Source organism: Cynocephalus volans, chromosome 7 (genome assembly GCF_027409185.1).
Source record: "Cynocephalus volans isolate mCynVol1 chromosome 7, mCynVol1.pri, whole genome shotgun sequence".
Taxonomy (NCBI): domain Eukaryota; kingdom Metazoa; phylum Chordata; class Mammalia; order Dermoptera; family Cynocephalidae; genus Cynocephalus; species Cynocephalus volans.
In genome coordinates, this window is record NC_084466.1 from 97,248,492 (window position 1) to 97,275,808 (window position 27,317).

Here is a 27,317-nt window from a genome sequence, read left to right on the forward strand (position 1 = left end):
GCATGTATTGCACAATAATTCACTTAGGGTACATAGCATAGTTTTGTATCTGTTAGTCTACCACTTCTCCTCCCCCTAATCCCTCTCTCCTTCCCCTAATCCCTCTCTCCTCTCAGCCTCTGGTAACCATTATTCTACTGTCTAGTTCTGTAAGAACCATTTTTTTTTTTTTTTAGATTCTACATGTGAGTGAGATCATGTTGTATTTGTCTTTCTTTCACTCTCTTCTTGATTGCATCGTTTCTGAGGAAAAGCCAGAGGTAATTCTTACCTTTGCTCCTGTATAGGAAAGGTATTTTTCCCCTCTGGCTTCTTTCAAGATTTTTTCTTTATCTTTGATTTTCTGAAGTTTGAATATCATATGTCTAGGTGTAGATGTTTTGGCATTTATCCTGCTTGGTATTCTCTGAGCTTACTAGATCTGTAGTTTGGTCTCTGACTTTAATTTGGGAAAATTCTCAGTCTTTATTACTTCAAATATCTTTTCCATTCCTTTCTTTCTTCTCCTCTAGTATTCCCATTACATGTATGTTACAACCTTTGTAGTTGCCCCACAGTTCTTGGATATTCTTTTCTGTTTTTTTCAGTCTTTGTTTTCTTTGCATTTCAGTTTTAGAATTTCTATTGTCATATCCTCAAGCTCAGAGATTCTTTCCTTAACTGTTTAGTCTACTAATGAGCCCATCAAAGGAATTGTTTATTTTCAGTGCAGTGTTTTTAATCACTAGCGTTTAAAAAAAATTCTTTCTTAGAATTTCCATGTCTCTGCCTACATTATTCATATATTCTTGCATGTTGTCTGTGTTATCCATTAGAGTCCCTAAGATATTAATCATAGTTGTTCTAAATTCCTAGTTCAATAATTCCAACATCCCCACCATATTTGACTCTGGTTTTGATGTTTGCTCTGTCTCTTCAAACTGTGTTTTTTGCCTTTTACTGTGTCTTGCACTTTTTTGTTGAAATCTGCACATTTCCTACTGGGTGAAAGGGACTTGATAAATAGGCCATTAGTGGTGTGATGGTAAAGTTGGGGGAGAGGAACTGCTCTGTAACCCTATGATGAGGTCTCAGTCTTTTGGTGAGTCTGTGCCACTGGACTGTGAATGTCACCAGTGCTTCTAATCCTCCTTCACCCTTAGATGGAGGGTCCTGGAGTTTGTATTTTCCTTCCCTCATATACAAGGCTAGAGCAGTCTGGAGTTGGGTATTTACCATCCCCCAGTAAGGTTAGGTTCTGGTAAAATAGTTTCTTCTGAGGGCAGGTCTTGACTTGTTAAGAAAAACAAAGTGCTCTGGCATATTTCAGAATGGTTCCTTATTATCCCCCTGCTGGAAGCAGGATGGGATTTTTCTCTGATACTGTGAAGACCTAGCTGAGCTCCTGGAAGTAAGACTCACAAAAGCATGGGGGCCCCCTATGGCTGGGTCCCTGGAGTTTTTAACTCTCAGACTTGTCCCCAATGAGTCTCCAGCAATTTGTCAATTACACTTTAGGTTTTCCTACTGTGGAGTTGTGATTCTTTGTATTCACTTGTGTGTGTCTCCGACTTGGGGGTAGTAGTTTGTCCTGTGACATCACTTTTCTGATAGATATAAGAAGAGTTGTTGATTTTTTAGTTTGTTCAGCTTTTTATTTGTTAGGACAGAGTGACAACTTCTATGCTCCTTAATGATGAATTGGAAACCAGAAGTCTTGTAACTTAAAAAAAAAGATATTAATGATTGCAAAGGAAGACTAGCATTTAGAAAGTGTATTATTTCACTTGAGGAAGAAAACCCTTTTTTTAAATAATTCACTTTTATTATCCAGTTCAATATTCAGCCATATTATGTACTGTTCTTGAAAATTACTTCTTAGTCACTTGGGTTTTCTTTAGATTTTTTTCCTCAAAACTCAAATTTTTCAGAAAGTCTTTCCTTGAATGTCTGTCACTAAATTTCCATTGCACTATTGTAGCAGGATAAATAACAGCAAATTGAATTTACTATAAAGTTACTATCTCTTGATTTCCACCATAGCTATGGTGTCATTTTTAGTACCTTATGTTTCTATGACTTGGAAAATTTAATTTTATTTAAGTAATATCACTGAGCAGATGTCACTTTCTCTCCAGGCTTGCAATACTTACACTCTAAATGCAGTTCACTTGGACATTCTAATATTATGTAGTAGCTTTTATTTATCGCACGGAAAGCAATCACATTATTCTTGACAATCATGTGAAGTAGACAGTTTGTTAGAGAAACACACAACTTTATGAAGAATTTCATTTGAAAAATAAAAATGTTATGAAAAAGGATTAATTAGGGATGAGAGTCCTTGGAAATTACATACATACACTCACACATACACATATTCAATCAAGGATTGGAAGATAAAATCAAGGAAATCTTTGGCAAAAGGCAAATGATAAAATATAAGGGGAAAATATGACAAAGTGGACCCTCAGTCAGTGTAAAAATTAACTATTAGTGTTCTAAAAGGGAAAAAATAGACTGTGAGATCTTGAACTTGGATGAAGGAGCCTCTGGACCCTTCATCCAGGTGTGTGGCAGTAGCAAACAAAAATCCTCTCTGGAAAAAGGTACCGTCACAGTCTGCCTAAAATTACTCCTCTAAGGAACTTCTCCCACAAAAAGGATAGTACACAAAGGTGATTAGGCATGTAAGGAAACCAATCCCAGTAAGCAGACAGACTTCCAAGACTCACAAAGACATGACATACTAGTGTTATCAGACTTGGATTAAAAACTATGCTTACTGTGTTCAAAGACCAAAAAAAAAAAAAAAAAAAAGCCAAACTTAAAATTGTTATTAGGGAGTTGGGAACTATTAAAAAAGAAAAGTGAGGGCCGAGCCCGTGGCGCACTCGGGAGAGTGCAGCGCTGGGAGCACAGCGACGCTCCCGCCGCAGGTTCGGATCCTATATAGGAATGGGCGGTGAGTGGCGGTCATGAAAAAGACAAAAAAAAAAAAAAAAAAGAAAGAAAAGAAAAGTGATGTAGCAGTTTTAAAAAAGAACCAAATAGAAATGCTAGATCTGTAAAATGCAGTAACTAAAATTAAGAGCTCAGTGGATGGTTTTACCAGCAAATTAGACATACTTGAAGAGGGGAATAGTGAACTGGATATCAGAAGACATTATCCAGAATGCTGCATGGACAGAAAGAAAGATAAAAATTGCAGAAGAGAGAATAAGAGATACACAAGGTAGAGTGAGAAAATCTAACATTCATTTAATTGGAGTTGAAGAAGGAGAATTGGTAAAAGACATCATTCTACAAATTAAAGAATTCCAGTGGATTCTGAACAGGAATTCTAGGTGAGCTTATATTGTACTTTCCTTTCCTCCAACTTGTGACCCCATCATGGAAAACATTAAAGTACTTGAGCCACAGCAGTTTTTAAACCGAGTGGCCAAAATTTATTGGCACTATCCACATTACAAAGAACAAAAACCAGGAAGTTCAGCCAAAGAATGCTTTTCTTAAGTAGGTTATTAAAAAAGAAAGAAGGATAAAGGTATCCAGGAATTCTTTTTAATATTCTTGTTTCTTTAAGTCTGAAACTGTGTCAAATAAAAAGTTTTTAAAAGAAAGAGGGAAAGACAGACAGACGTGCACTTCAGAGCAGAATAGGACACAACCGTTTGTTGTGTGTGTGTATTTTTTTTAATGGTCACCTTTCAGAAGAGTGTTGAATTGTTGGCTATGCCTTGTTGCAGTGTTTAAGATAGATGCAGCTTTTACTAACAGTTGATCTTACCCCACAGATTGGGCCATTTGATTTCAAAGGGCATAAGAATTTTATGTAAAGAAGGACTTTCTGATTATAACATTTCATAGTAGAGCAGGCTACTGAGGAGGTAGCTGCATCTTTCATTAGAATGTGTTTTGTTTAGGAAACAAGAATCCGCTTTTCTAGTAGTATAAAGCCTTTCTTCCTACTATCATCCCTTACAAACTATTCCCTATTTATTCCCTCTGACCTGTCTCTCACCTCCATCATTGTACCAAAACAATACTGTAAAAAGTCACTGATAGTCTCTATTTTTTAAGTGCCTTGACCTACTTTCACATTTTTTCCCAGTAACCACATCAAGAGCATTAGTCCCTTTTCACCTTGAAATGCTTTCTTCTCTTGGCTTCAGTGGTAGTTGATGCTCCTTGTTTTCTTCCTGCCTCTACTTTTTTTTAAAAATTCATTCCCTAATATGGTTACTTCCTGAGGTTTTGTACTTATTTCTCTGTTTTTCTTTTACTGTAATAATCTTCTATGCAAATCCTCCTCATTCTTCAAAGTCCAATACACATATTCCCTCCTCTTTAGTGTTAAGGGCCATCCAAGTCACTGGAGCCCTCTCACCCTTCCTTTACTGTGCAGAACCTCTACACACCTCTCAGGGATCAGCAGTGTGTCTTGCAGCTGGCACGTACTCAGGCAGCTTGTCTGGATTGGCTGATTTAAACTATTTTCCACAGATAACAGAGAAGAAAGAGATTTTCTGTTACGCATCATTAGTAGAACACGAGCTTCACCAAAGGGGATGTTTTTTGCCCCGTACTTCATATCATAAACTCTTAGAGCAGGGGTTGGCAAACTACAATTTGAAGGGCAAGTTTGGCTCGCTGCCTGTTTATATGGCCCTCAAACCGTGATTGGTTTTTACATTTTTTAATGGTTGAAAAAACATCAAAAGAAGATTTCATGCCATGAAAATTATGGGAAGTTCAAATAAATAAAAGTTCATTGGCACACAGCCATGCTCATTTGTTTACGCACCATTTGGCACAGTTGAGTAGTTGTGTTGGAGACTGTGGCTGCCTGGCCCAGTATGGAAAAAGTTTGCTGACCCCTATCTTCAAGGTTAGAATATAGTTTAATTTTCTTTTATTTCACCCAACACACTTCTGCTTTATTATTAGCTGTGAGGCACATATTTAATAGACCCTCAGGATATACTAATTATGTTATAAATATTTAACAGCAGTCAATCTTACTTTCTGTTTACTTGATTCTTTTCTAGCATATGTTTTATTTCTTTATAAAATGAGTTTACTCAATTCAAGAAAAAGAGAGCCCCAAGTTAAATATACCTAGAGCTCATACTCATCCTCTTCCATTAATAAGCGAAGTTCATTTCTCAAATTTGTTTACCACTTTATTACTCCACATAGGAAGACTCAGCTGATATGGATAATAATGAGCTTGAATTTACATTTAACTTTCTTTTATTTCAGATTACATACAAAAGTAATTATGTGCTTCTCTGTGGTATGCACTAATTAACTTGAAACATGAACAGTGGTTTCTTTTGCACTTTCATTTGTGCTGTATTACAGAATGTATTAATAAAAAAATTAATGAAAAATAAAGAATACTGAACTTGTAAGTAAATTGTGCTAATTTTACAATTAGCATGAATATCAGAAAAATATGAAGTTTAGGAAGGAGATTGTGTGACAAGACATTTTGCCAACGTATGGATGCTGTTACTTTGTTATTTTAATGCTAAAATATGGCTCTGCCTCCATTCTTGGCTATTAAAATACAAAACTCATAAAAATAGGAGATTGCAGAAAATTATCAGTGGCTTTTTAGATTTTGCCAGTAATAGAAACAACATACTGTATTTTAAAGGACCTGAAAGACTTCTGACAGGGGATTGGGTGATTCCTTAGAGCATCAGATCTATAAGGAAAAAGTGCAGTTTGAAATGCTTCAGTTTGGCTTTGTAGTTGCTTATTCTTGGCTCTTTGGGAGTGGAGGGAAGGAAGATTCAGATCCAAGCAGTGTTTTGTCATATCTTTTCCTCTGAATCTTTGTGCTACTTTGTCTGGAAAGTGGAGTCTTAAAACACTAATGAGGGTACCTGAAGATATGGCTGTCAGTGAGGTGAAACCATTGTTAAAATGAAACTGAAAAATGAGCAATTGGCTGATTTCTGACAGAAGCCAACATCCATTCTGGAAAGATGCACCTTCCCTGGCCCATTGCTATCTGCTCACACATGGTGCTTTTTCTCTCATTGCTGTCTTTTGAATTCACGTTCATTGGGTGTTCCTCCTCGCAGTGGTACTGGAATTCTTCCATGTGTCGTCTTGGCTCAGGCGGGGAATGATGCAAAGGATTGAAAGGGTCTGGCCAACACAACCACAAGAAGTAGGCCACAGTGAGAGCAGAAAAATTAAGAGGTTAACAGTACTTTAAAAAAAATCATTCTGGTTCTTATCAGAATAAAAAATAAATATTTTGTAATGTTTATTGAATACCTGCTAAATATAAAACACTAACTAGATGATTCCTTGGTTCATTTGAGGGGGGGGAATAAATATTTAATTGTGTTTGGTCCCTCTGATCTCATTCCTATGAACTCTTTGAATGGGGTGTCTGTTCTTATTTTAGGAAATATTCATCTCTTTCATGTGTTCATTTCTAGGGGTCTGTTCATATTGGTTGTAGTTTACTGAAGAAATGATTTGGGTTATGGTTCGCTTTGAGTCCATTGTAAGGGTTTTTTTTTTTTTTTAATTGTGGTAAAATATATATAATATCAGATTTACCAGTTTAATCATTTTTAAGTGTATGGTTCAGTGGCATTAAATACATTCACAGTGTTCTGCAGTCACCACTATCCATCTCCAGAACTTTTTCATAACCACAAATTGAAACTCTGTACCCATTAAACAATAACTCCAATTTTCCCCTTCCCCCAGCCCCTGGTAATCACCATTTTACTTTCTAGAATTTGACCCTTCTAGGTATCTCATTTAAGTGGAATTGTATATTTGCCCTTTGGTGTCTGGCTTTTTTCACTCAGCATAATGTTTTTGAGGACCATCCATGTTGTAACATGTATCAGAATTCCATTCCTTATTAAGGCCAAATACTATTACGTTGCACATATATACTCCATTGTGTTTTTAGCTATAGTGTAAACAAACCAGCAGTAGAATGTAAATCTGAACCCAGATATGGTGACAGGGCACTATCCTTTTTGAAGCATCCTTTTGTTTAAAGACCAGACTGAATGAAACCGTGTTTAATTGATTGGGTGACTTTGTGCTGACAATGTCTAAGTGTTATTTCAAATGTTACAGATATTGGTGGAAAGAGATTAAAAGAAATGAGTGAAGGTCCACTATGCCACGAAGCTATGATGTCTTAAAAATGATTCCTTCCTCCCCATGTTCCAGTGATGAAACAATTTTATAATTAATGCTGAAATGTGAACATTATTATTACAAATTAAAAGTGAGAAAACAGGGTATAAGTAAACTTAACACCAGTTGAGAGTATACTCTCGGTTGTAGGTTAAAACACTGATAATTTCTTAAATTGTAGTGGTCTTGCAGCTCCTGTGGCGTATGTGGGGATAATAATCCTCTCTCTCTTCCAAGGCCTTTTGCTTATATGACATCTGGCCCTCACCTTTGCAGAAGGGAAGGAGGCCATGTGAACTGGATTATAGAAAATTAAGTGTGTGTCATAATCTATAAAGCTATGGTGACGCTACTGAAGGCATGTTTCCTATGCTTTTGACAGAGGACACAGTATTTCACGTTTTGTCCTCTAATGAGGTAACTTACTTGAAATTAACTTAGTTGATAACATGTGATAGCCTCTCTCCCATCTTCCAAGGAGCAATTCCAAGCCCAGCCATTATTTGGATAGCTGTTATTTATATGTATGTGTACTTTTCCCATTGCATCTGATTTGCTCTTTCACTTCTGGATGCTATCCCTATGTTGGAAAAGTTGGAGTGGAAATGAGCTGAGCCTAATGCCCTTGTTCTCTGTTCTCTCACCTGGTTCTTTTTCTGAATTTGCTGCCATGGCCTGAATTTGTCATCAGCCCTTTGTGCCCAGCCTCCCTAAAGACTCAGGCCAAGAAGAGAAGAGCATCTTTGCTGCTGTCCCCTGTGCTCCCCTCCAGGGATTTATTTCTGTTGATTTGCATGTCCTTTCTGCTGTGTAGTAATATAAAGATCAAACACTTATCTTCTGTTGTGTTTGATGGATTGTTCTGAATAATACTAAGGGAAAATGACCAAACCAGAATTAAGCATAAAGAGGCATTCTTCAGAGGGAGTTTATCTGCAGAAACATCACCTAGATTAGTTCTGAAAGGGCCCCTGCCCTAGGTTGGTGGTCACAGGCTTAGGACCCTGAAGAGTCCCTGGTAGCCAGCAGCCACGAGGGGCAGTTTTGTCCTGATAAAGTGGTAATATCCATGGCCTGAGGCAAGGCTTTCTCAAGAAGAAATTTTGCAGCAAACTGAACTCCCAGCAGCTCATATCTGAGGCTAATTCTGTGTGCTGCTGTAGAAATGGGTAGAGTGTGCTGGCATGTGCTGAGATTAGGTATACATTCTCCAGCCGTGTCAGCACAGCCTCGTCTCTCCTCTGCCTCCCACCCCCACTCCATATTTTTTCTTGCTGTTTTTCAAAATTGAAAGGCTTTGCAGGGAGGGGAAGTCCCTTGGCATTTTGAATATTGAAGTGCTCAGCAGAACTGGCTGGCATCCTGTTTGTATATAGCAGTTTTAATTCACTCTCTAATAGGTCATTTGGCCGTACCAGCAGAGTCTTAAACTTGATAATCCTTGCATCAGCAGTGACGCTCAGGCCAAACATCCAAAAGTGCAACCCTGAGTGATTATTGGAAGGAAGTATTAAAGCCTTTATTCCCTGGCTCTTTTTGTCTGGCTTCTGCTGGGTGCTTCCTAAGGTCAGGCTGTTAACATTCCTCATGCTTACTGCATTCAAGACAGGCAGGTGATTTGGGAGAGCAGAATGAGTGAGGGAAGTTCCCATTCCCGTTGTGTGTGAGGAATGCCACCTCAGTGGACATGGGGACTTGGCTGGCTGGTATAAGGATCCAATCCCTTGACCTTGGTGTTACAAGGCTGTGCTCTAACCAACTGAGCCAACCAGCCAGCGCGCTTTTTGATACTGTTTTAGTAGAAACGAAAACGGGAACAAAGCAAGAGAGGCATGCTCATGGGTTGAAAAGTCACAGCTGTGGTTCCACTGATTTACATCCTTTTTGCTGCTTTCCTTACAGTGACAACAACAATGATAAGAATTACTCCCCCAATGGTCTTGCCTTGACCTTGCTCCTTGGCTCTTAGGAGCCCCAGGCCTTCTAGAAGTACATTATGACCTGTTTTTATTGGCTGTTATTAGCTATTATTATTGGCTCTCACACGACTGATCGCTGCAGTTTGAGGTTTCAGATGAAAAGTGGCATCTTGGGAAGTGTTAGGGCTGTATTTGGAGATGACTCTAGGATATTACCTGCCAACTACGTTGTCTTTTATTCTGAAGTAGATACTCCTATTTTGGTCTTTAAAAATATTACATCCCTGTGAGACCAGATAATGCCTGCAGAAACTGTTGGCTGACAGAGTTCCTAATAAACCTTCTTCTTTTTTCTTTTAAGGAAACTCTGCTTTTTAGTTCCTGGAATGATGCATTGGAGGTGATAGTCAGTGAGTGACGATAATAATCAGAGCTCAAAGTTCCATCTTATAATTTATCTTATTGTAACTGCAGAACATCCTTGTAAAGTATTGTCCCTGTTTAAAGATGGAGAAATTGGGAGAGAGAGTGGCTCTATAGTCGTTGATAGGAAAGCATTAAAGTCTAGTTGGCCCTAAGGACCTTTTTGTTTCCTCTCTTTAGTAGAAGAGAAATTTCTGTGTTTCGTTTCCAGGTGAAGGGGTGTGTGTGTAGAGGAACGTGGCTTACCCTGCAGTAAACAGGCTCAATTATGTTCTTTGTGATGATATTTAGAAAGAATCCATATGGGTACAGCCTGTATGAATGTTTTTAAAGTAGACGGAAGGTTTTTTGACCCCGGATGTGGTGGATCTCCATTTCCTTCTTGCCTCTTCGTACCTCCCACATTTGCTGTCTTCAGAAGTTATCACACAAGAGGCCAGAAGAAAAATGCAAGAAGGTACAGGAAGGCTTGAGAATTTGAACTGCGTAGTACCTTGGCAAAAATTCAGGATCATTTTTTTAGGTTTGGGGAATTTTAACAAACAGAACTTTGAAACAAAACCCATTTGTGGGACAAAAAAAATTATTTGTGATCTTAATTCTAAGTGAGACTGGTATGACATATGAAGAGCCTTGATTTTTTTCAAAATATATTAAATTTTAATCTGGTGTTTTTATCTTTCTGTTTACTACCTAAAGTCTTATTAATCCTATACCTAGAGGACTCTTTCATGAAGAATGCTTCTGAAATATACCATTATTTGTTTTGTTGTTTTTCAGTTAGGATCTTCCAAGGGCTGTGATTATAACTTTTCACATCATTTGTTTCTCATTGTTGGCCACAAAACTAAGTGAACGCTTTCTTCTTTGTCTGATTGCATATTCATAGCCTAAGGATAGAACTTTCTCCCCACTTGGCATTCTTTGGTACATATTTTTTATTTGAATTGAGAGGCACAGATGCACTACCTTGTGGACATGGCATTGTACTGGCCTGTGTTCTAGGCCTGGTCCCTGGAACTCTTTAATTTATCTCACAATGTTAGTGGTCCTAGCCTGTCTCTGTTTCTTAGCTTTCAAATAAGGGTAATAATGCTCATCTCTGGTTCACATCATAGCAATTTTTTGAAGGGTTGATGAGGTGGGCTTTGTAAGAAGCTTTGAGACTCTTAGATGATAGGTATTATTTAAGCACAGTAAGGCTTCGTTCTGGGAGTGACTTCCCGAAGAGCTGCAAGTGCTCATCAGACTGTCTCCCATGCAGCCTCATGCCACCCCCGGTAGGAAGGTAGGTGGTTAAGCATTATTAGTAAGTATAAAATAGCATTATTACCGTTACTTTTATCTGTAAACGGGTTAATTGTGAGCAATAGCAATTGCTAAAACAAATTATGGGAGAAAAACACTGGGAAAACTTCAGAGGTAGCCTGCATTTGTTACTCCCGTTCATTCTTTTTTGGGTTTCAAACGTCTAATTGCCATACATGAAAACAATAGAAAGCATTCATTCTTAGGGAGAAATGAGACTTAGTACATTCTTCTAAATATTGCATTAACTGAACCACCTGTACTTATTTTCAGTTGCACTGGATTTTGTCCTAAGGGTCGTTTTAACTCATGTATACCAAGAATGACTAAAAATTTCATAGGACTTAATATATTTTGAATCTTCATTCTGGACTTCAAAACTGAAATTTCCTCTTGAAATCATATTTTGACAGCACTGAGGCCACCCAGCGCAAGAAGTATATTTCCTTAAAAGAGGAATCTTTGAAGAGAGTGATCACTACTTTGTCTAAAATTGAAGAAAGAGAACAAGCTTCATCTGGGAAACCAAACTGGGCAGGGATTCCCAACAAGCTTGTCATTATGCTGTTGGAAGTTGGCCGTTCATTCGGTTTTGTAGCTTGAGGTCACAGATACCAGAAGGTTCTTTCCCACTTCTGTCTGAGATTTCCAATCTCATTTTTGCAGCCTCATCACATTGGGAGTTATTTCTGGGCTTTGATGGTTGTATCACAGGGCGTGGGAGGAAGGAGTACAAGTTCTGAAATGAATGCAAGGAAAAATGACCACAGTGAGCCTTTAAATCTTGCAATTTGTTTTCTTTCGGTGTATACCACTACATTACCAGAAATGAATAATTCCCTCTGTGTTCTCCGTAGAAAACAGCAATGTACAGATGGAAAATGGTAGGCTTCACAGGTCACGTGAGCAGGAGACAGCAGGACGGTTGAATTTTATCTTGTGATTCTTTGTCAGGGAAGCCCTGGTTTTGACCAAAAACCTTTCATCTTGATGGTTCACGTTTCTTTCTTTACTTGGTAATAGGAAAAGTTTGTTTAATTTCTAAGGATATTATGAGTACTCAATAAAAGGGAGCAGCTCTGTGCATAACAATTTTCAAATATCATATGTATACTTATGTAGATTTAAAATTTTCTTCTTAAATCGTCCAAAGTATTTATTTGCTAAAGCTGTCACAAATATTGGCAGTCTTAAATTCTATTTTTATTTCCCTATCGATATTTGTAGTTTTGTGTAGCTGTTCGTTGTTATGTTCCTTGACATAGGTTTTTGAAAATGCTGGCTTCCATAACAACAGGTCTCTGTGTGCACGTCAGAGAAAAATGCTTTCATTTTTCAGTGTTTCAAAAAAAGTGGTTTGGGTTTAAAAATCCCCAAGGGAATTGTTATAAAACAACACTATGGAGAAAACACTCAGCGTGATTTAAATAACTTGACTAGATTCTTTTTTAATTTAAATTTTTCCAGTTAGGTCTATTATTTTCTGAACAATAGAACACTTTGCTCTTTGTGAACTACTTTAGATTTGAAAGAGCAACCAAGTTTCTTTCTTCTTTTTTCTTCTTTTTAAGCTTGCAGGTTAAGTTTTTTCATCTCTTCCCATTCAGGTATTTAATTAAATGGAGGCATTTAGTTGATTTGTGCTTATTTCATCCAGAATTCAATTAAAATTCTTCCAGCTGAGCTAGAGCCATCCAGTACTTAAACCAGCTTCAGGAAAAGAGGAGGCAATGAAGGTAGGAATAACAAGGAAAGAATATGTTAATTTCAGTCCTTGGGAATGTCTGTGTCAACACTCCTCACTGTGGCTTAATGGGGCCATGTTTTAAGGGGAGCTACCCACAGAAGGGGCAGTAGAGAGGGGTTTAGGGGCTCAGACTCTAGAGTTAGGTTACCTGGGTGGGAATCTCAATTTTCCACCTTTACTTTGTAAGCGAGGAAAGATTTCTTTTCTCACCCATTGCTAAGTTCATGGCTGAGTCCTTTATAACAAAAGACAGATTAACAAATGTATTTAACATAAGTTTCTCATGACACAGGAGTGTAACGCAATGGCTAATGTCGGCTACGGCTAATGTCGGAATCCTGCCGATGTCGCCAATTGTCGAGCTACTTTTACTTGCCCGTAATCCTGCACCGACTGGGCCAATTGTTGAGCTAGGGCTGGGCCTGGAGCTCACAGACCCCTCAAGCCCATTCACATGCCAGGCTGGGTCCCCAGACCCCTCACACACCAGGCTGGGTCACCAGACCCCTCACATGCAGGTCTATGAGCTAGGTAATCGGCAGCAGGTCCTTGGAAGCCGTAGATTAGAAAGCATGGCTGCACGGAGCACGGACACCGGAGGGAGATGCCAGCCAAGGTCGCAGCACCACACATGGGCACCAACTCCACCCCCCCCCCCCCGCACACACAATTTGTTTCCTGAACCCCCACAACGGGCCCTGAGGTGAGGGTAGCCTGATTAAATTATTCTATTTTCCCAACAAAGAGCCTTCAGAAATGAAGGCCCACAGAAACAGGTGAACTTGTATATTTTTATGCTAGGTTTGATGAAGAGTGGACAGTCAAGGAGAGATGTGACTGGAGGACAGAAAGGCATGATCTGATGGTGATAAACTGGAGGGGAACTTAGCAAGGCCTGTTTGTTCATATTTTTCTCTATGTCTTCATGGATAAGGATGTTCCCTTCTTCTGGGTATAGGGAAGATACCTCTCGAATGAGGGACTTATGACCTGCTTCAGGGGAGACAGGCAGAGGAAGGTGAGAGAGACCTTCCTGATTCTGCTATTTACTCAAATGCCAAGGTGTTATGTTTGTGGTGTTTCCTGAACACCATCAACTTGCTGTGAGCCTTTGGGCAAGTTACTTAAGCCTTCTAAACCTCAGGCTGAACTGTAAGAAGGGGGTTAAGAATAGGATCTATTTTGGGGGATTGTGAGGATGCAATCAGACAGTCACACAGAGCCCTCAGCATAAAGCCTGGCACATATGCTTGCTCAATGAATGTTGGCTGTTTCGATCTTTATTTTATTAGTGTTGATGTCAATACTTCTGTATTTATGGTCCATCTTGATCTTTTAATATTTAATGATGCATTAGGTAACGGTTTTAAAAATCTCCCGTTGTGATAAATGCAAGTTCATAAAAATTTAAATTTAAATTGACACAGTAGACACTATCATAAACAAAGTCAAAAGACAAGTGACAAGTGTAGGAAAATGTATTTGCAATTTGTAACACAGACAAAGGGTACATTTCCCTAAAATATAATGAACTACAATTCAATTTTTAAAATGGACAGTTGTAAAGTTTTTTATGGTGATGTATTTCCACTTAACTGTGCTACAGGTTTCATGTCTTTAGTGCATATCCTCAGAGCCTACTAGGAAAATCCTAGATTGTAGAAGGACTTTGGATATGTACAACTAGAGAAACAGCCATAAGTGTGTAAACAAACCTGAATTTTTTTTTTTATTCCCCAGTAAAATAGCTCCCAGTTAGAAATATTCTGTTATTATCAATGGTACACCATACCTCCATTTTCCCTGTCATCCCTGACTTTTTCTACCTCCTTCTCCTCATCCAGAAAGTTGCTGAGTCTTTTCTGCATTTCATTCATAGTATTTCACACCTGCTTCAGTCTTTCCAGGGCCACCAACTACTACTTTTTTACTTAAGAGGCATTCAACATCTCCCTCATGACTGAACTACTGCCATGGTCTCCTTGCCTTTTTTTCTCTTGTTCACTTCTCCTATCAGCATAATATACCATACCCTGAGTAATCTCCCTAAAACATGGTTTTCATCTTGGGCCACCAGCCTACTCTAAAGCCTTCACTGGTTCTTCACCATCTAGGTTGGAGTCTAACTTGTGAATCTGACCCTCAGAGTCCCCCTTAATCTGATTCTCACTCCTCTGCCTTTCTCAGTGCATCTTTTTAGGCACGCTCCAAACATCTAACCTGTCTATGTGGCCCAGTCCACTCTGCCCGTTTCTGCCTTGGTGCTGCCCTCCCTCCTCTGTGCTGCTACATCCTTTGCTTGCCACGAGGCCCAGTTCTGGTCTCCACCAGATGGCTTTCCCAGGTGCCCCAGTCCTCAGCTTCTGTTGTTTACTTGCCTCCCACTGCATTTATTGATTGCCTGTATCTCATCTCACGTTTAACCTTTGCTGTCTATATTGTTGTAGATTATCTTTTCCATTGAAGTAGAACATACATACAGGAAATTACACAGATTACAAAGTGAAGCACTTGGTCACTTTTCATAAGGTGAATACACCCATGTCGTCAGCATTCCTCTCTTCTGATATGCACTCTGTCTCCCTCATGGTGAGATGGTAAGCACTTGGAAGACAGAACCACATCATGTGCCTCTGCATGAAAACGTATAACATTAGGTGCTCAGTGATATTCCAGATCAGTCAGTGGAAATAAGAAAGGGATCTAGGTTTCACAAATAAGAAACTTGTAGAAATTTGAAGGAGTACCTGAAATTTCCATTACTAACTACTAATTCTTTCTTGACAACTAGTTAGAATTGAGATATGACACCCATACCTGCCAGTTGGAGACAATATAATTTCAAGTTCTGTTACTTTGGTGGTAACCTATGTATTAGACCGTTAAATACAGTCTAGACAAGTGCATGTCATAGTTTTCTCTCTTCAGACATGTAGATGTACACAGACATCTACAGGATTAGTTTTAGTTGTCATTTCGTCCAACAAATATTGATCATATGCAGTCTACTAGATACCATTACAGTGTATAGCAGAATTCAGCTCCTACCTCTGTAGAGTTTATATTTTGAGTCACTAGAAATAAGTGATAAAACTAAAAGAAAGGCTTAAGACTAAAAGATATAACAATGACTAAACAATAAGATAATGATGAAAAATTGTTACTAAATCATTGTAAATATACAGAGAGAACAAGAGCACAGAGATAGGAAAGGGTAAAATGAAGATTGGCCCTGCTCTAGGAAGTCGTGGATAAGAAATCCATTTCATGTGACATCATCAAAAGGTGTGAAAGAAGATGGCAACTTATGAATGTCAAATAAATACAAGGTTAAGGAGAATAGAGAGACTTTAAAAACATCATTAAGGTGCTAATTTTTAGTAGCACCTTACAGTTTACAAGGTACTTGTGTACCTGTTCATCTTATCAGATCTTTGCTCATTATGATCTTTTACCCCTTATGGGGTTGGTACAGTGGGTAGTGTCTTCTACACATTGTCACACAACTCCTGTGTACCAGGTGTAAGTTTAGAATCTGACTGTAGCACTCTTTCCACAGCCTGCCCTTGCCTTCATGGAGTGCGAGAATTTATGTGTAGATTTCTCTTAATTTTTGTAATTACTGCATTGAAATCACATCCCAGCTAACTTCATTGTTGCCATACTTACTATTTCCTTTAAGTCTGAAGAAAGAGAATCTCCCTGCAAATCTGGATGTCATCTGCATAAGGCAGAGTAAAGTCATAGGTCACTTCCACTTGCCGTGACGTCTGCATTACTTGGGAATGTGGGTGCAAAGAGAAGGTAGATACAGAGTGGGAGAAAGTTTTTGCTAACTATGCATCTGACAAGGGATTAATATCCATAATATACAAGGAACTCAAGCAGTCACACAGTAAAAAAAAAAAAACCCAATTAAAAAATGGGCAAAGGAGCTGAATAGATATTTTTCAAAGGAAGACATACAGTGGCCAACAGGCACATGAAAAAATGCTCAACATCACTAGTCATCAGGAAAATGCAAATTAAAACCACATTGAGATACTACCGCACTCCAGTTAGACTGGCTATAATCAAAAAGACAAAGCATAATGAATGCTGGCGAGGGTGTGGAGAGAAGGGAACGCTCCTGTACTGTTGGTGGGCCTGTATATTAGTACAACCACTATGGAAAACATTATGGAGGTTTCTCAAACAACCACAGATCTTCCATATGATCCAGCAATCCCACTTCTGGGTATGTACCCAGAGGAATGGAAATCATCATGTTGAAGGGATACCTGCACTCCCATGTTCATCGCAGCTCTGTTCACAATAGCCAAGACATGGAACCAACTTAAATGTCCATCGATGGATGATTGGATAAGGAAACTGGTATATATACAACATGGAATACTACTCTGCCTTAAAAAAGAATGAAATTCCCCCATTTGCAACAACATGGATGAGCCTGGAGAAACTGATGTTGAGTGAAATAAGCAAAACACAGAAGGATAAATACTGCATGTACTTGCTCATAAGTGAGAACTAAGAGAGAAAGAAGGAAGGAAACACCACAGTGGTGTGTTGGACTTGCAGAGGGAGAGAACATACCTTGGGAACAAAGTGGAGTGGGGGGGGGGAAGGGTAGAGGGGGAAGGAGGTTGGGGATAATTGGGTGGGGACATGGGGTACAATCGCAATTTGTAGTAATGCGTATACTGCCAGTATGGATCTGGCCGTCACATCTTGTGCACAAGAGGTGACAATCAGCTTTCAATCTCGTGAATATTAATAATCAAAAAAGAAAAAAAGTAGAGAACCCATCGGCTGCCAGTGCTTAAAAAGTAACTCTTTGAAAGTATTGTTCCTTTTTAGTTTTGTTTTGTCTCACCTTTTATTGCCTCTTTGTTCTATGACTTTTCCATACCTAGGAGGCTTCAGTTGGCAAAGCTATAAATCTGTCAGTCTCATTGACTGAGGCTTTCATTTCAAATTAATGTTCAACAAAGGGGTTAGCAGATAACCATTTTGGGCTGAATTTCTTTATACAAAAGGGTGGATATGGTTTGAACAGACTGCCAAAACCACGAAGAGAAGTTAATTGTGTAAATCAATGCAGGCAAGAGCTGATCACCTTTCTAAAAGACAAAACAATGCAGCACACATCCTCTAAATAGATCTTTGGGGTCAAGTTGATGTCATGTTGAAGAATCAATTTTTACTGGGCTGTATAAAGTTAGCCTTTAATGAACCTCAGGCATTTTGCTAGGCCATTAATTGCAGGCAGAGTGCATGTGTGTGGAAGTTGTATAAAAATAAGTGAACAAGGGTCCCTGTACTGGCCTGCGGCCAAAAATAAATAAAGGAAGAGACAGTCACATGCCATATGCAAAGGTCCCACCCTCAGGTTCCACTCAAGCATCGTTGGGTACGCATATTGAATGGCTTTCTTGGGATCTTACTGAACTTGTCCAGAACCGTTCTTGCATTCTAATAGAGGACGGTGAGCCCTTTACTCTTTGACATTCCTTATCCAAGCTGTGTGGCTTCATTTTCCTGGGATGAATCCTGATATACTTTTGTATTCTGCCTTATAAATGTGCAAGTCACAGGGTCAGGTCCCTCTTAGAGTATGGCTCATCCTTCCCCCTGACACACTTGAAAGCTTTTATAAAGTGGAGGATTATAGTAAAGAGCATTTACTTAAGAACACTGGCTGAATCCAAATCTAATTAAAGGTTTTTGATAAATATTATCATTTGTATTTGTTCCATCATCCAGTAGGAGTGTTCCTGTGGTATTGTGTGTATAAGTGTTCTGTGTCCCTCACTGGGTTGTATGAATCATTGTGGGGCAGGAGCCTTATCTTCTATTTCTTTTCTTTTTTTTTTTTAAATGATATCCTTTGAGTCATACATCTTCTATTTATTTTAGTCAGTGCTCCTAATAAATGTTGTTAACTAGATAGAGGAATGTGTTATATCAAATTTTATCCTGGCTGTAACAAAATTGAGATCCAGATGGATCAGTAACTACCTGGTCAGTAACTAAAAGTCAGAAGCAGCTTTGTCAGGCCCTGTGAGTCGGGGGTGGCTCCAGGATGTTTGTTACAAGTTCTTAGTCATATCTGCTCAATAGATAAATTTTGGATTTGACTTTCTAGACTCCCTTCCCAAGTGCATTTTGTCAGGGGAGACTTTAGAATTAGAGGAAGCACTGGCTGTTCTTTTCTCATTCCCACCCCCATCCCTCCTCTCCAGGATCATTATTCAGAATAAATACTGGAAAAATAAAATAAAATAAAGCAAGAAAGGTTTGTTGGGACTATTGTGGTTTGGTGTTTTTACAAGACAATCTGATGTTTAATATTTTCATCTGTAGTTTTTTTCAGATATTCATTCTGGATTTTTTTTTCTTCCTTTTCAGTTGTTTGAGAACTTCTACTTTGGTTCCCTAAAGCTTAATTCAATTCACATCTCTCAGAGGTTCACAGTAGACAGCTTTGGAAACTATGCCTCCTGTGGACAAATTGACTTCTCTTGAGGTGGAGATCTTGGAAAGCATTAGAAATTGAACATCCTCACAAGGTGCTGAAGAAAAATATCTTCCTTTTAATTGCCAAGGAGGGATGTGGAAATTTGGATGGTGACTTTCCCGGGTGGCTCCCCATGGACTCACCATTGCCTCTGATGGTTGTCCACAGCCGTCACACTGTCAGCCAAAATGGTTGTGGGCACAAGGAGAACTTGGGCACACAACCCTTGGCTTGTTTTTTTGTTTTGTTATATTTTTTTCAGTCCTTTTTGTTGCTGTTATAAAATATATCTAAAATTTACTGTCTTAACCATGTTTAAGTGTACATCAGTATTATTAAATACATTCATAATGTGCAACCAACACAGCTGTTTATCTCCGTGACTTTTTCATCTTATAAGATTGAAACTCTATATCCATTAAACAATAACCCTCTCTCCCCAGCCCCTGGCAACCATCATTATTTTCCTTTTTGTGACTGGCTTGTTTCACTTAACGTGATGTCCTCAAGGTTTATCCATGTCCTATCATGTGACAGTATTTCCTTCCTAAGGATGAATGATATTCCATTATACGTATATACTACATTCTACTTGTGCATTCATCCATGATGGACACTGGATTCTTCTACCTCTTGGCTATTTGTGAATAGTGCTGACAGGAACATGGGTGTACAAATGTCTCTTCAAGGCCCTGCTTTAATTGTTTTACTACCCAGAATTTTATCTTTAGCAAAATAACTGTTAAAGTTTTTAACTTTTACTTTACTTGATCTGTCCTTTTTCTTCTGAAGTTGGTTATTTTTTAAAATATTTGTTGGATTCCTGTTCCTTTACTCTGTCCCCACCCTCACCTTCCCATGGTCCTAATGCAGTTGCGATATTGTAGCTCTTTTCTGTTTACTTCTCAGGGCAGCTGCAACAGAAACGATGATGTCAGCGGGCCTGTGCAAAGTTCCCTGGAAGACTGAGCCACAGAAGGCACTTGCCCCTGCCTGGGGCCGGCCAGCAGCGGGAGGTGGTGCCCCTGGTGTCTGTCGCTCCAGGTGCTCCGCTGGGGAGCCGCAGCCCCCCCCCCCTCGCATTCTTCTCCCTCCACGTCGTCCTCTCTCGTCTCTCTTTCCTCATTCCTTACTCTTATCTGGATTCTTACTTCCTATGCTTTTAAGTCTGCTTCTGAACCCTGTGTGTTAAGGTTGCTACCTTGTGAAGACTGTGTCCAGCTCTCAGATTTCAGTGGAACTGCACAGATCATGTGTGAATAAATGAATTTCCAAAGTAACTGTGTTTTTCTGTTACTATTGTCACATAGTTTTAACTGGACATGGTCAGACAGTGCATGCTGGTATACAACTTTGCCTTCGCTCACTTTTTCCCTGGCAGGCTTCATCCAGGACTTGCATATTGGTGCCTGCAGGGTTGATTCTTCCCAAAGGCCGCCACTTTCTACTGGTGATATTCATTTTTTATTTGGGTTTTACCTCACCTCACATTGGCAGATGGCAGACGGGAATGAGTGCTCCCAGGGACGGCACTGAATCGTGAAGTCCTCTGTGGAGCTCAGTGCCCCCGGGTCATCTTGGTGCTGCCTCTCTTTTGTCGGTTTCTTTCTGACAAGCCATTGGGCAGCCTTGGCCAGAAAGTAAAGATGTCTTCCTTTGGGTGTCAGAGATTTATGACTTATATTTGTAAGAAATTAAAGAAAAAGTTTTGTCTTTGGGAAATGTAACTTTATGTATCAAATACTAAATTCTTAATAGAACTGGAAGTTCTGTATTTACAATTCGGAGGTTTGCTACTCCCTGTGCATTTAAGCATGTATTGTATCGTTAAGTAATTTTTCACAAGTTATTTGATTTTTCACTCTCATTCTCTCACAAGTGTACAGAGGAGTTTTCCAGAGCCTACCTGACATGGTGACATCATCGCTCTGATGGTTAATGGAATGTGTGCTTGTGTATTTTGTGTTTTCTAGAATTTTGTAAGTTGGGGGCTGGCCAGTTAGCTCACTTGGGAGAGCATGGTGCTGATAACACTAGGGTCAAAGATTCGGATCCCCATACTGGCCAGCTGCAAAAAAAAAAAAAAAAAAAAGCATAGAATTTTCTAAGTTGGTAGGTATTGGTAAAATTTGAAAACTTTTTATTTCATCTTTTAAATTTTCTTTCTGGAAGTCTTAAGACAAATTTTTGAGATAATGTAACTCTAAAGGAGATATAGTTTTAATTGCTGTTACAAAAGCGAGTTTTGATATAGAACTTGATGAAAAAACAACAATGGTAGAAGGCAAATAATTTTTGATAGAGCTAAAAATTTTTCAAGGTTCAGGATTTTCTCTCACCAAATTGTAATGGGGTAAATGTTGGAATATTTGCTATTGTGATTATAATAAAATCTCTCTTAATATTACCACTTTGAAAATCATCCTATACTGAAATACTCATAGTTAATTGCATCTAACATTGCTTGAGCCAGCTTTTGAGTCACTGACTTCACCCTCAATTCCTCTAAAAGGAGGAGGGAAAAAAACTCTCTCACCCATTCTTTTATAAAAGATGTGTGGTTATACAAGGAATTTTGCTATGGAGAGTAATTTGGGTTTGTTGAGGGTGAGGAATGGGGTACAGTTACCCCAACTGAACTTTATACCCATGGTAGACCCATTATAAATGTTACTTATAATGGTCATTTTAAAAATGAGCTCCAGAGTTACTAAACAGGAAATTGAATAGAATCATAATGACACAGACTTGGTTTGGGTTTGCTTTTGCACTGTGCTTTTTTTCCTGGAGCTAAAGGGAAGCCAGTGGCATGAGAGGTGTATTGAGTTGAGTCAGTTGAACACCTCCCAGGTTCCACCTCCTTGGACCTCCAGAGAGCAAGGATGTCAGAGCCCAGAGCTGCTAGAAGTGGGGAAAGTGGCTGCTGTTGTGATTGTTTTTATTAATAGTTTCTTTGTGGGAGGGAGAGGAGGTGGTAAATGTTCTTTTAAACAAAGATAAAATAAGTTCACTTTGTGAAAAATCATCAGGTTATGCACTTTAAACTTTTGTCAGTGTGTCTTATACTTCAATTTAAATGTTTGTTTAAAAAATAAATTTCATTACCCAGAGGTAACTACTCCCTATGCATTTAAGCCCATATCAAATATGAGAATTTCAGTACATTTTCACAAATAATATCAGCCAACATTAGCAGAATGCTCACATTTGTCATTTACTTGTGCATTAATTCAATTTCTACAACAGCCCACTTAAATTGGTATTATTATCCTAGTTTTATAAACTGAGGCTTAACGAGGTTAAGAAATTTGCCCAAGGTCATACAGCTTGCACCAGTAATTCTCAAAAGTGTGGGACTTTTGAACTCCTGGGAATTCCCGAGATCCATTTTGGGGGAGGGGGGGATATCCAAACTATTTTCTAAAAATACTAAGGCGCTATTTGCCTTTTTTACTCTTATTCTCGTGAGTGGTCGGTGTTTTCCAGAAGCTACATCACACGGTGACATCACTCTGATACTGTTATGTGTGCTTATGTATTTTTCTAGAACTTAAATGTTGGTAGGTTTAGGGTATAAATATGTGTTTTTTAAAGATTAACTCAGTTTGCTCTCAGCACTTCTACTGTACCCTAACTAGCTATTTTCAGTTATACCTGCTGTTATGGGCTGGATTGTGTTCCCCGAAAATTCACATCTTGAAGTTCTAACCCCCAGTAACTCAGAATGTGACCGTAATTGGAAATAGGGCATTTAAAGGGGTGATTAAGTTAAAGTGAGGCTGTTAGGTGGGCCCTAATCCCATCTGACTGGTGTGCTTAAAAGAGAAGGAAATTTGGACACACAGACACCAGACTTGTGTGTGCACAGAGGAAAGACCAAGTGAGGCACAGAAAAGGTTGCCATCTGTAGCGAAGGAGAGAGGCCTCAGGAAAAACCAACCTACCATTACCTTGAGACAATAAATTTCTGTTTTTTAAGACACCTAGTTTGTGGTATTTTGCAGTCCTAGTAGACTCTTGCTGTCATGCAGAAGCTGATATGAAAATCTGCCTGTCTTCAGAGCCACACATTTTGATTTGCAAAAATGGAAAGCAATGCCATACTCTTACTATCTTTGGGGGGATGGGGATACAGTTGTTTTTCATAAAATACTATGTAATGGGTACATTGTTCTATAAATTAGTAAATACTTAAAAATTCTGACTTCCTCTGTTTCTTTTTTTTTTGTCGTTTCTTGGTGACCGGCACTCAGCCAGTGAGTGCACCGGTCATTCCTATATAGGATCCGAACCCGCTCTCCCAGCGCAGCACTCTACCGAGTGCGCCACAGGATCGGCCCCTGACTTCCTCTGTTTCTAGTGCTGTAACAAAATACCTTAGATTGGGTCATTTATAAGCAGGAGATTTATTTCTCACAGTTCTGGAGGCTAGGAAGTCCAAGATGAAGGCACCAGCAGATTGAGAGTCTGATGAATGCTTGCTCTCTGCTTCCAAGATGGCACCTTATTGCTGTGTCCTCATGTGGTGGAAGGCAGAAAGGCAAAAAAGACTAGGGAACTCTCTTCAACCCCATTTATAAGAGCACTAATCCCATTCGTGAGGGTGGAGTGCATATGACTCAATCACTCCCCAGAAGGCCCCCCTCTTGACACTATCACATTGTGTATCAGGTTCCAATAGAAGATGAATTTTGGCGGGACACACTTGAACCATAGTGAATTCTTAGTTTTATTTTCAAGCATGGTAAATATACATATACAAGGGTACTTCAAAAAGTTTGGAAAAGAGAGTTAAAAGATAATACTAATATTCTCATGAACTTTTCAAAGACCCCCCTCATTCATATTTATCACGTAAATAAAAGTTATTTGGGGTCCTCAGTAATTTTTTAGTGTAAAGGGCTTCTGAGACCAGAAGATTTGAGAACTGCTGCACTATACTTCTTTCCAAATGGGATCATATTATACATGATCTTCTATAATGAGCTTTTCTCACTCAGCAATATATAGTGGATCACATTGGTTGTCAATACTGATGCAGATCTACATCATTTATTTCAATGCCTGCACAGCAGTCCAATGTATATGTATTTTAATTTAACTAGTTGGTTCTTGACTAATGGACATTGAGTTGGTTCCCACGTTTGGCTGTAATGAACAATTTCGGGATTTTTTTTTTTTTTTTTTTTTTTGGTGAGTCTACATTTTTATTTATTTATTTTTATTTTTATTTATTTATTTATTTATTTATTTTTATTTATTTTTTAAATTGACATCTCTATTTTTTAAATCACAAATTTAAATATTGCAAAGGATGTATTCCTTTTTCATGCATGCTTTAAATATATTTATATTTAAAGCTTGTAATTATAGATTTGATACCTTTAATTGATGAGAAATATCTGCCATATAATCTTTTTTTTTTCCTTAATTTTATTTTATCGATATACAATGTGGTTGATTATTGTGGCCCATTACCGAAACCTCCCTCCCTCCTCTCTCTCCCCCCTCCCTCCCGACAATGTCCTTTCTGTTTGCTTGTGTATCAACTTAAAGGAATTGTAGTTGTTATGTCTTCTTCCCCCCTCCCCCACCGGTTTGTGTGTGTGTGTGTGTGAATTTATTTATTTATTTTTAGTTCCCACCAATAAGTGAGAACATGTGGTATTTCTCTTTCTGTGCCTGACTTGTTTCACTTAATATAATTCTCTCAAGGTCCATCCATGTTGTTGCAAATGGCAGTATTTCATTCTTTTTTATAGCTGAGTAGTATTCCATTATGTAGATATACCACATTTTCCCTATCCACTCATCTGATGATGGACATTAGGGCTGGTTCCAACTCTTGGCTATTGTAAAGAGTGCTGCAAGGAACATTGGGGAACAGGTGTACCTTTGACTTGATGATTTCCATTCCTCTGGGTATATTCCCAGCAGTGGGGCAGCTGAGTCATATGGCAGATCTATCTGCAATTGTTTGAGGAACCTCCATACCATTTTCCATAGAGGCTGCACCATTTTGCAGTCCCACCAACAATGTATGAGAGTTCCTTTTTCTCCACAACCTCGCCAGCATTTATCGTTCAGAGTCTTTTGGATTTTAGCCATCCTAACTGGGGTGAGATGGTATCTCAGTGTAGTTTTGATTTGCATTTCCTGGATGCTGAGTGATGTTGAGCATTTTTTCATATGTCTGTTGGCCATTTCTATAACTTCCTTAGAGAAATGCCTACTTAGCTCTTTTGCCCATTTTTTAATTGGGTTGCTTGGTTTTTTCTTGTAAAGTTTGAGTTCCTTGTATAGTCTGGATATTAATCCTTTGTCAGATGTATATTTTGCAAATATTTTCTCCCACTCTGTTGGTTGTCTTTTAACTCTGTTAATTGTTTCTTTTACTGTGCAGAAGATTTTTAGTTTGATATAATCTCATTTGTTTATTTTTCCTTTGGTTGCCCGTGCTTTTGGGGTCGTATTCATGAAGTCTGTGTCCAGTCCTACTTCCTGAATTGTTTCTCCTATGTTTTCTTTAAGAAGTTTTATTGTTTCAGGGTGTATATTTAATTCTTTAATCCATTTTGAGTTGACTTTAGTGTATGGTGAAAGGTATGGGTCTAGTTTCATTCTTCTTCATTCAAACTGGATATTGATATCCAGTTCTCCCAGCACCATTGCTAAAGAGGCAGTCTCTTCCCCAGTGTATAGGCTTAGTGCCTTTGTCAAAGATCAGATGGCTGTAGGTGTGTGGGTTGATTTCTGGATTCTCTATTCTATTCCATTGATCAGTGTGTCTGTTTTTATGCCAGTACCATACTGTTTTGATTATGATAGCTTTGTAGTGTAGTTTAAAGTCAGGTAGTGTTATGCCTCCAGCTTTATTTTTTTTTTGCTCAGCGTTGCTTTAGCTATGCGTGGTCTTTTATTCCATATAAATGTCTGGATAGTGTAATGAACAATTTTGGATGGAACATCTTCAGGCATTTGTCTTTTTGTGCTTGTGGTGTCACCTAGAAATGAGATTAAATGGTTTGAAAGTCTGTGGTTAAATTTAGATTTTTAATTAGGAAACTAAGGTTCCTCTTCTCCATTTTGCACTGCTAGATAATAAATACAAACTAAAATGCATAAAATATATGTATCATGTAACAAATAAATTCAGCAGCTCCTCATGTATGGGGCCATTGGTTTAAAAAGGCTGGCCTGCCAGTAATTCAAAATTTAGGAAAATCTTTTCTTCTTTATAAACTAAAATTATTGGCCATTTTCAACTCATATCTGTTATTGGGAAATTTGGATTCTCATTCCTAGTTTTACTATTGGCTTAGCTAGCAGCACTGGACAGTTGTTGATTTCCTTCAGCACAGGGCTAATATGGACCTAGCTTGAAGGTACTGCAGAAGGTAAGCCCCACTGGAGGAGCTGCCCAGGACTGTGGGAAACATTTTGACCTTCAAATGTATTTCTTATTGATGGGCATCTTGTGAAGGCCTTTCCAAATTCTTTATTGGGCAACTTTGATAACTCTAGAAGACCAGGGGCTTTCTAAGATAGTACTGGAATGGGAAAGCTATGGTATCTATGGTTTATCTCCTTATTGCCTTGGGGATACATAGCTTTGCTAAAAGACCAGGACTGAGATGGTGGAAAAAGATGGCAAATTTTGGTAAATCTTCAGAACTATGGGACATTCTAGCCTTCTCTTTCCAACCTGAGGGAAGAACAATTAACATTTTTGGAATGCCCACTATGCCCAGGTATTTAGTATGTAATTCTGCTCAAGTTTCACAGCAATCTTATGAGATAGGTGGTATTATCATTAATTTGTAAATAGAAAATAGGTAACTTGCCCAAGAATGCAGCTAGTAAGTGGGATTCCACCATCTGGTCTATATGACAACAAACTGTTCTTCCGTGATACAACACCGTTATGCAACCCAGGAAGACTGCTTTATTTACTGTGAGATGAAGACATCAGTGGCCAGGCCTTTGTTGACTCAGCACCACTATGTCCCACTGCAAAGGAAATAAGAAAGCAAAGCACGGAAAGGGAGCTATTGTTTTCTGTTTTCCCAAGGGGATTCCAGCCCAAGTACTAAGGCATTCAGTTCCCAGGCAGGCCAGACTCAGGGTGACTATGAACCTTATAAACTGTTTTTTCCTGCTGATTAAGATCATGTTTTTCATTGCCTTTGTTTTTTTGTTTTGTTTTAAGATCACAACAGACAAGTCTTTTTATTTA

General features: G+C 38.7%; 1 protein-coding gene across 3 annotated transcripts in view; it reads left to right on the forward strand.

The window, feature by feature from the left end:
* Positions 1 to 20,349, forward strand: part of ASCC1 (activating signal cointegrator 1 complex subunit 1) — a 122,395-nt gene extending 102,046 nt beyond the window's left edge. The window contains exons 10-11 of one of the 3 annotated variants that reach the window (XM_063102687.1): positions 18,973 to 19,133; positions 19,991 to 20,349. In XM_063102687.1, the coding sequence (XP_062958757.1) occupies positions 18,973 to 19,089 (117 nt within the window). In that variant the 3' untranslated portion in view covers positions 19,090 to 19,133; positions 19,991 to 20,349. Of the gene's footprint in view, positions 1 to 18,972; positions 19,134 to 19,990 lie in introns of those variants that run through there. The other 2 variants (XM_063102688.1, XM_063102689.1) reach the window with 2 other exon arrangements.
* Positions 20,350 to 27,317: the final 6,968 nt, after the last annotated feature.